General features: G+C 46.9%; 1 protein-coding gene across 1 annotated transcript; it reads right to left on the bottom strand.

The window, feature by feature from the left end:
• Positions 1 to 252: 252 nt before the first annotated feature.
• Positions 253 to 9,949, bottom strand: LOC115137929 (cytochrome b-c1 complex subunit 1, mitochondrial-like). The gene is made up of 12 exons (XM_029674239.2): positions 9,841 to 9,949; positions 8,792 to 8,932; positions 8,554 to 8,640; positions 8,284 to 8,413; positions 4,251 to 4,449; positions 4,017 to 4,096; positions 3,744 to 3,859; positions 2,917 to 3,221; positions 2,693 to 2,778; positions 2,247 to 2,335; positions 2,024 to 2,099; positions 253 to 769 (listed from the first exon to the last, which is right to left on the bottom strand). The coding sequence occupies exons 1-12, from the start codon at positions 9,901 to 9,903 to the stop codon at positions 705 to 707; spliced, it is 1,437 nt and encodes a 478-aa protein (XP_029530099.2). The 5' UTR covers positions 9,904 to 9,949; the 3' UTR covers positions 253 to 704.
• Positions 9,950 to 10,320: the final 371 nt, after the last annotated feature.

Genomic DNA, 10,320 nt, shown 5'->3' with positions numbered 1-10,320 from the left:
TCGTCAATAAAGCGTGTTCATACCATTGACGCTACTAGAAGATCAGTTCATACTGGAGTCATCTTGTCCCTCTGGTGGGTAGAAGTGGTCCCTGCAGCTCAAGTCAGAGGAACACGAGTTTTAACCCAACCAGTGGCTGAAGTAGAACAAGGACTAACTAAATACTGGAATTATGCCATTTGATACAAGGATAGAGCATAACATGTTAATTCTTACTAATCTAATTATGTGTGGGACAATGACTCACGAACATGTTTTACAATGTTTTACTTGAATGTCAGAATGAGTTTATGTACAAAAGGACAGAAACAAAACATTGCCTCAATTCATAAATACTTCTCCACAACTGGTTGTACAGTGCTATGATTGTAAAGTATATGCATCACTGGATGTGTTCAGGTGTCCCCAGAACAGTACCAGGTGCCTGAAAAGGCTCAGTGATAATAACAATCTTCTGTATTACAATCTTCCAAGATCATCAGTGACAAATACAAGGAAATGGAACACAACTTATGCACACCCTCAACACCATGGTTCTCTCCCTCATAACCAATTAGAACTGACATAGTGTGAGGAGAGATGGAGAGAAGGCCTGGAGTCCATACCGGTCTGTGCTAATGAGCTGAGGCAGTCCTCGGTTCTTTACTCTTGCATTGATGGGAGGAGTATGGGAGTGGAGGAGCATAGCAACACTATGGGGGATCTTAGAAGCGGAGCCAGTACATGGCACTGCGCATCCTGTTGTAGTCAGGCAGCTGCTCAATGGGGCCTGTACAACAGAGAGAAACAGATGAGAGAAGGATAGAGTCCGGACTTCCAGACTCTATCCTAGACAAGAGGATAAAGGTACAAAGGCTGCTTGGAAATTTCACTACCGAATTACCAACCATCATTAACCGGTCAAGAAATTGAATTTTTTCCCAATGAAAAATTGTGACCAACAAACTATGCATGCATACAAGGAACTGACATTTTTCATTAAGATCTTAATGGAAACATGCAACAATAACAAGCCTATTGTCTTAGTCAAAAGACTAGAGCCTATTATTTAACATCCACCTCCTGTAATGAAGCAGACAATTTAACATTCGCCAAAATGCAATAGCGGGCCAACACTGTTCTGAACAGCGCACCCAAGGCTCCCGAGTAGTGCAACGGTCTAAGGCACTGCATCTCAGTGTTAGCAGATATCACTACAGGCCCCGATTCGATCCCGGGCTGCATCACAACCGGCCGTGATCGGGAGTCCGATAGGGCGGCACACAATTGGCCCGCCGTCATCCGGGTTAGGGGCAGGTTTGGCCGGGGTAGGCCGTCATTATAAAATAAGAATTTGATCTTAACTGACTTCCTAGTTAAAATGAAGGTTAAATAAAAATTAAACCTAATGTGAGCAATTCCATATTAGAAATCTCAGAAACAGAGAGATTCTTATAGCAACAACTACAATGGGTTGTTAATGACTAGGATTGTGCTTCTGGACAACAAAAATAAGTTGATATGAAAACCAATAGAACAGGAGAGAATTGCTGGTTAATGTCAAGAGGAAGTCTTTATAAGAGAATTGCCTCCACTTTTCTATGGCTGGATTTTGGCATGGCTACTTTGAAGCAAGGTAAGAATTGCCTCTATGAACTAAAGTAAAATGTTCAGGTTTCAAACAATTCTACTGCCTCAAGGTCACATTGCAAAGTGGCGTGTGACACGCTGATAGCCTCCTGTTGACTATGGTCTACACACGTGAATGGGAGGTGCGCTTTATGTGTTGAGATGGAGAAATAAAGTAGCTCTAAAATCACGGCCATCAACAGTTACACTCGATTGCATTTAGAATAGTTATTTGTTGCGCAATGACTGGGCTTACGAAAGCACATTTCACTTCGGTACCGGATTTTTGAGGAGCTGCTCTTGTGCGGTCTGACAGGTGATAGGCTATTCCGTTTCTCAAACTAGGCTCTGTATGCTGTGCGCATGTGATAAGATTATTATTTTTTTTAAACTAACTTCCCTAGTGGTAACTTACCAACAGCAGAAACGGCGGGACACTTGTCATAGATGTATTTGGAGCAGATGTCACGCACCATCTTGGGCGTCACAGCCTGAGGGGGAGACAGGGACAGAGGTGGTAGGAAGAATATGGGTGAGCGCAGTGGGGGTAAAAAAAAGATGTGCAGAAATAGCACCCTCTAGGTGGTAGGAGGGTGTAACAGCCGTATGTGTGGTGCAGAGAAGGGGGTTGTACTCACGTTGATGCGGGCGTCCCACTCGGCAAGAGGGATACGGCGGCCGTAGTTCAGGACATGTCTGCCGATGTCATCACATATCGGTGTCGTTCCTACAGGAGAGCAGTAAGGCAGTGTTAGTGGGGACCAAGGAGTACTAGTGCACCATGTCATCTCCAGTACCACCCCAACATTAACACGGGAAAAAAACAGCACATTTCTATGTTTTGTAGTAAGAGGAAGATGAGTGTTTCCAATGAAATCAACCAATTAGTAGGCATCACCTACTCACAATTGGTTAAAATCACATGATGCATACCGATGTCTTTGGAAACACACATCTTCCTCTTTCAATATAAAACAAACGCGCCATTTTTAAACATGTTGATGTTGGGGTGGTGCTGGAGATGAGAACATTTCTGAAATGGCCATTGAAGTTTCTTATTGGCTACATGAGGTAAAGATCTTACCGTTGAGCTGTCCCACCAGGCTGGCCTTGAGGGCATTCTTGGCTCTGGCAATGTCACTCTCTGTCACTGTGGTGCACAAGTTCATCCTTCAGGGAGAGAAAGAAAAAGGCGAGTCAATACCATCAAATTGAAGAGGTAGAAGGACACAGGCTGAGGACAAGTGTTCGACCAAGACTGCATCCATGTGTAGCGCTTGAGTGTACGCATTGTAAATCCCAACTAACCATGCGTTCTGTGACCAGTGCATCATGTCGTCGATGTGGTGTTTGTCGGTGACAAAGTAAATGCCCAGCAGACCCGTGTCGCTGTAAGAGGAGTGGAAGGCCTGGAAGCTGTGGCACAGACTCTCCTCTGAGGCTAGACGAGCCAGGCGGCTGCTCAGGTGCTTTCCACCACCGAAAGTGATGTCATAGCTGCCAATGATGGAGTTGGCCACCATGAGAGGCACAATGTCTGGGCTGGCGGCACTGGCACCCTCCACAGCGATGGCAATGTGTGCCAGGGGCATATCGTCATCACGCATGCGGATCTACAAAGAGGGAGACAACACAGGGTTAACAATATGAACAATCTAAATAGAACAAAGAAGAAAAGCTCCGGGCCTCCCGAGTGGCGCAGCGGTCTAAGGCACTGCATCACTACAGCCTGGGGTTCCATCCCGTTACCGGGAATCCAACAATTGTCCCAGCGTCTTCCGGGTTAGGGGGGGGGGCTTTACTTGGCTCATCACGCTCTAGTCGACTCCTTGTGGCGGGCCTGGCGCCTGCAGGCTGACTTCGATCATCAGCTAAACAGTGTTTCCTCGGTCACATTGACGCTTCTGGGTTAAGGGAACTAGTGTCAAGAAGCACAGTTTGGCGGGTCGTATTACAGGACACATGACTCAACATTCGCCTCTCTTGAGCCCATTTGGAGAGTTCCAGCAATGAGACAAGATTATAATCACGAAAAAGGGGGTAAAAGTGACAAAGAATAAAAACCTGATGGGATACCTGCACCCTTGTTCAGACATCTGTAAATTCAGACACAGAGAGACCGGAGCGTTCCTCACCTCGCTGCCAGAGAAGCGGCAGGGGGACAGAACAGGCACAGCATCATCCTCGTACTCAAAGGAAACGCCACTGAAGTGCTGCTTGGCCAACCCAACCAGCTCCTCGTGAGTCACACCTACACAGGAGACAGGCAGTGTGCCGTTACAAACAAGGGCGACATTACACACACACACACACACACACACACAAAACAATCAGGGCCGGTTTGTATTTGCATATTATACCTCTCTACACAGCCTTAACATGGCAGTGGTAATGTATGGGAGACATACCTCCAGCAGCTGCCAGCACCATGCGGGGGGCCTTGTAGTGGCTGCTGATGAAATCTACCAGATCCTGTCGACTCAAAGTCCTGAAGGGAAGAGACAGATCTAAACTAACTTGGGAGTGCTGTGAAGTGTAACAGGATGCTGTTACGGGTATGTGGGACTTTCCCTAGTGTTTTGGCTTGGCCCTAGCATGCTCTGACCCAATAAGATTCCCTGGTAGGCTCAGCGTGTGTGTACCTGGCGTTTTGGGATGGCCCCAGAACACTGTGTCCTAAGGGGGTGCCCTGGAAAGCTGTAGCGTGCAGCAGGTCCAGACACACGTCCTGCAGACTGCCCTCCACCTCCTCCAGCTCTTTCAGTACTACACTCCTCTGCTGCTCAATGTCAGCCTCGCTCAGGACATTGCTCTGCAGTACCTCGGATAACAGCGCCACCGCTGGGAATAGAGTACTGATTCAGTACACACACACACACACACACACATATATATACACACACATAACCACGACAATAACTAGAGGACATGCACAGTAAACTATACTGAACAAAAATAAACATGTAAAGTGTTGGTCCCATGTTTCATAAGCTGAAATAATAGATCTCAGAAATGTTCTATACGCACAAATTTGTTTACATCCCTATTAGTGAGCATTTCTCCTTTGCCAATGTAACCCATCCACCTGGCAGGTGTGGCATATCAAACAGTGTGATCATTACACCGGTGCACCTTGTACTGGGGACAATAAAAGGTCACTCTAAAATGTGCAGATGTCACAACACAATGCCATAGGTGTCTCAAGTTGAGGGAGGGTGCAACTGGCATGCTGACTACAGGAATGTCAACTAGAGCTGTTGCCAGAGAATTGAATGTTAATTTCACTACCATAAACTGCCTACAAAGTAGTTTTAGAGAACTTGGCAGGGAGTCCAACCGGCCTCACAACCACAGGCCAGGACTGCCACATCCAGCTGCATCACCTGCGGGATCGTCTGAGGGGGGTGTGAGGGGTGATGAGTATTGGTTTAATAAAGCCCGTTTGTGGAGAAACTCATTCTGATTGGCTGGGCCTGGCTGCTAAGTGGGTAGGCCTATGCCCTCAAATGGCCCCTGCACAGTCATGTGAAATCCATTGATGAGGGCCTAATTCTTTCATTTCAATTTACTGATTTCCTTACGAACTGTAACTAAGTAAAATTGTTGCGTTTATTTTTGTTCAGTATAATTGACCAAAAGGCAACAGGTGCTTAACAACTACAGTGGAGTCGTAAAGTATCCAGACCCCTTCATGTTTTCCACATTTTGTTACGTTAGTCTTATTCTTAAATTTATAAAATTACATATTTACCTAAATCTACACACAATACCCAATAATGACCAAGCAAGAACAGGTTTTTCAAAAAGTATTCAGACCCTTCGTTATGAGACTCGAAAATGAGCTCAGGTGCATCATGTTTCCATTGATCATCCTTGAGATGTTTCTACAACTTGATTGGAGTCCACCTGTTGTAAATTCAATTGATTGGTCCCACAGTTGACAGTGCATGTCAGAGCAAAAACCAAGCCATGAGGTCAAAGGAATTGTCTGTAGAGCACCGAGACAGGATTGTGTTGAGGCACAGATCTGGGAAAGGGTACAAAAACTTTTCTGCAGCGTTCAAGGTCCCCAAGAATACAAGAAGGGTCTTGGTCAAGGAGGTGACCAAGAACCCAATGGTCACTGACAGAACTCCAGAGTTCCTCTGTGGAGATGGGAGAACCTTCCAGATTGGTGGAGTGCTGCAGAGATGTTGTCGATCAAGCCTTTATGGTAGTAGCCAGGCGGAAGCCACTCCTCAGAAAAAAGGCATGACAGTCATTTACATTACATTTAAGTCATTTAGCAGACGCTCTTATCCAGAGCGACTTACAAATTGGTGCGTTCACCTTAAGACATCCAGTGGAACAGCCACTTTACAATAGTGCATCTAAATCTTTTAAGGGGGGTGAGAAGGATTACTTTATCCTATCCTAGGTATTCCTGAAAGAGGTGGGGTTTCAGGTGTCTCCGGAAGGTGGTGATTGACTCCGCTGTCCTGGCGTCGTGAGGGAGTTTGTTCCACCATTGGGGGGCCAGAGCAGCGAACAGTTTTGACTGGGCTGCGCGGGAACTGTACTTCCTCAGTGGTAGGGAGGCGAGCAGGCCAGAGGTGGATGAACGCAGTGCCCTTGTTTGGGTGTAGGGCCTGATCAGAGCCTGGAGGTACTGAGGTGCCGTTCCCCTCACAGCTCCGTAGGCAAGCACCATGGTCTTGTAGCGGATGCGAGCTTCAACTGGAAGCCAGTGGAGAGAGCGGAGGAGCGGGGTGACGTGAGAGAACTTGGGAAGGTTGAACACCAGACGGGCTGCGGCGTTCTGGATGAGTTGTAGGGGTTTAATGGCACAGGCAGGGAGCCCAGCCAACAGCGAGTTGCAGTAATCCAGACGGGAGATGACAAGTGCCTGGATTAGGACCTGCGCTGCTTCCTGTGTGAGGCAGGGTCGTACTCTGCGGATGTTGTAGAGCATGAACCTACAAGAACGGGCCACCGCCTTGATGTTAGTTGAGAACGACAGGGTGTTGTCCAGGATCACGCCAAGGTTCTTAGCGCTCTGGGAGGAGGACACAATGGAGTTGTTAACCGTGATGGCGAGATCATGGAACGGGCAGTCCTTCCCCGGGAGGAAGAGCAGCTCCGTCTTGCAGAGGTTCAGCTTGAGGTGGTGATCCGTCATCCACACTGATATGTCTGCCAGACATGCAGAGATGCGATTCGCCACCTGGTCATCAGAAGGGGGAAAGGAGAAGATTAATTGTGTGTCGTCTGCATAGCAATGATAGGAGAGACCATGTGAGGTTATGACAGAGCCAAGTGACTTGGTGTATAGCGAGAATAGGAGAGGGCCTAGAACAGAGCCCTGGGGGACGCCAGTGGTGAGAGCGCGTGGTGAGGAGACAGATTCTCGCCACGCCACCTGGTAGGAGCGACCTGTCAGGTAGGACGCAATCCAAGCGTGGGCCGCGCCGGAGATGCCCAACTCGGAGAGGGTGGAGAGGAGGATCTGATGGTTCACAGTATCGAAGGCAGCCGATAGGTCTAGAAGGATGAGAGCAGAGGAGAGAGAGTTAGCTTTAGCAGTGCGGAGGGCCTCCGTGATACAGAGAAGAGCAGTCTCAGTTGAATGACTAGTCTTGAAACCTGACTGATTTGGATCAAGAAGGTCATTCTGAGAGAGATAGCGGGAGAGCTGGCCAAGGACGGCACGTTCGAGAGTTTTGGAGAGAAAAGAAAGAAGGGATACTGGTCTGTAGTTGTTGACATCAGAGGGATCGAGTGTAGGTTTTTTCAGAAGGGGTGTAACTCTCGCTCTCTTGAAGACAGAAGGGACAGTCGGCTTGGGGTTTGCCAAAAGGCACCTAAAGGACTCTCAGACCATAAGAAACAAGATCCTCTGGTCTGATGAAACCAAGATTGAACTCTTTGGCCTGAATGCCAATCGTCACCTCTGGAGGAAACCTGGCACCATCCCTACGGTGAAGCATGGTGGTGGTAGCAGCATTTTGCTGTGGGGATGTTTTTCAGCAGCAGGGACTAGGAGACTAGTCAGGGTCGAGGTAAAGATGAACAGAGCAAAGTACAGAGAGATCCTTGATGAAAACCTGTTCCAGAGCGCTCAGGAATTCAGACTGGGGCAAAGGTTCACCTTCCAAAAGGACAACGACACTAAGCACACAGTCAATACAACACAGGAGTGGCCTCAGGACAAGTCTCTGAATGTCCTTAAGAGGCCCAGACAGAGCCCGGACTTGAACACGATCGAACATCTCTGGAGAGACCTGAAAATAGCTGCCGTGACGCTTCCCATCCAAACTGACAAGAGCTTGAGAGGATCGCTGCCAAAGGTGCTTCAACAATGTACTGAGTAAAGGGTCTGAATACTTATGTAAATGTAATTGTCTAAAAAAAAAAGTTTTTGCTTTGTCATTATGGGTTATTGTGTGTAGATCTGATGAGGGGAAAAAACAATGATCCGTTTTAGAATTAGGATGTAATGTAACAAAATGTGTAAAATGTGATGGGGTCTGAATACTTTCCGAATGCACTGTATATACACAAACACACTCGCTCAATCTCTATGACGAGGGGCTTATAAAGAACCCCACATACACACCACTGAATTATCACATCTTATTAACAGTCTCCATTCCTTATTCCTGTCTGATTGTGTCTGCAGGTGTCTGGTTGGCTCACCTTTGGGCAGGTCCTTGGCCAGGGTCTTCATGTAGTAGGCAGTGTGCTCCCGGGAAGTGTATGCACTCAGGTGAGCACCCATGGACTCCACCTGATGCTCCAAGGCCATCTGGGGGTGCTTCTTTGTCCCCTGGGGAAACGAAACAAAGGGAAAAGGGGGAGAACAAAAAAAGTGTCAAATGCTTTTGGGACAGTCTGGTGCAGTAGTTAAGTGTGAAATCTCTTATGAGACTCAAGGTAGATTGCACAGATGTCACAGCTGTTATGTACCTTGAAAGCCATATGCTCCAGGAAGAACCCAGCTCCATTGTTCTTCTCAGTCTCGTAGCGACTTCCACAGCTGATCCACAACCCAACCTGAGAGAGAGTACAGGTGGAACTTATACCATGCTGCGCAAACAAATACAGTCAGGTTCATCTGAAATGTGATTGTATTACGCAATGTTTCCCAAACCCATTATGAACAGTACTTAGATTGTATAATCAATGACACAGCAGAGGTCCTTACAGTGCATGTGCCGTGTCCAGTCTCCTCGGATGCGATCCTCAGGCCATTGTCCAGGGCAGTGAGACGGGTCTCCGGAGCTCCTAGAAGGCTCTGGGCGTAGGTCACCGTCGCCTGGCCACGCCGTAGAGACAGCAGGATGGGCTAGAGGGAGAGGATAGTCAGCTGTGAATAGATTATTCAGCAAATAGTAAATTAATTTGGTTGTGTTGATAAAGACTACAGCTGGTGTACGGATTACATGTATGAAATTGCTGAAATAATTTGTAGTAATGGGATGAAGAGACAGCAAAATATATTTTTTTTACCAACTCAATGTCATCATGGCCAATAAAAAGGTTAAATGGACAAGAGAAAGTGCTTGTGGGGTGATCTGCTGACTTGATCCCACAATAAGTGATAGCTACCAATTTACACGTACAAGCCTGTCGACCTTGCTAGCTAATACGTTGGGGGTAACAGTGAGGGGCTATTTTTTTTTATCTTCAGTGAGGGTCCGTCAAGAAAACACTTCACCGGTTAGCTAGCATAGCAGCCCACTACAGTTTGAAGTCAAACTAAACTTCATAGTTAGCTAAGATCATATAATGACTTTCTAGCGAGTTCAACTTAACATATGGCCAGTGGAATGTGATTACCAGTCAGCAAAGCAACTGGTCGACTACTAAAGTATACTGTCATCATTTAGCAGGACAAGAGGTAACCAACATCTGCTAGCTAACGATTGGCCGAATAGCTAACGTTAAGGACAACGTTAAGGACAATGACCTTGGGTTATTTCTTAAAATCGAATAAACCCAGGTATAGGTTAACTAACATGATGTCAACATTTCCACTCATATTACGTAATCTACAGTGATGTTTTGCGCCTTTCCTGCCAGTTGACCTTGCGATAACTCCAATATAATGCTTACCGGTTAGCTAACACTTTGTCTGTATACAGCCACGGGCTTACTTTTTTTTCGCTGTGGTGAAAGAAATGCAGATACCAACCAACAACTTTATTTTCCTTTGCAGACCCCTCAAATGCCAAGATGTTCCTGAATACTTACGCTACGTGCTTTGGCTAGGGCTCGACCCACTGTGCTCCCGACTCCGCACACGGACGCTGCCATCTTTTCCTGACAAATAAAGAAAGATCAGCTGCGCGCACGTTCCACAACGTGGACGCCCGCGAAGTCCTTGTATAGAACTGTGACGTCAGCGGTTCACGCAGGCAGCAGCGCCAACAAGTCGGACAAAGGCTACATACACTACACTGTAGCAGCATACACTTTTATCTAAATGACAGTAGCATTTCTGTATAATAAACAATCTAGCTAAGTGGATTCGATACTGACTTTATTATAACGAGGTAGGCCTACAATGGCTGGTTGCAAAAAACTGCTTAAAACATTAGGCAACAGTAGTCCAATACCCCCCTCTGTCAGGAGCTCTTGTAAGTTCCCCTCCATGCACATTTGGTCCAGATCACCCTATGGGTGAGGTTCTGGTGCCTGGAAATGTTCTGGAACCTGATCCCAGCATAGGGT

The sequence above is a fragment of the Oncorhynchus nerka genome, linkage group LG2 (genome assembly GCF_034236695.1).
Source record: "Oncorhynchus nerka isolate Pitt River linkage group LG2, Oner_Uvic_2.0, whole genome shotgun sequence".
In the NCBI taxonomy this organism is placed as follows: domain Eukaryota; kingdom Metazoa; phylum Chordata; class Actinopteri; order Salmoniformes; family Salmonidae; genus Oncorhynchus; species Oncorhynchus nerka.
The sequence above is the reverse complement of the archived record's forward strand: the minus strand, read 5'-3'. Positions and strand labels throughout refer to the sequence as shown.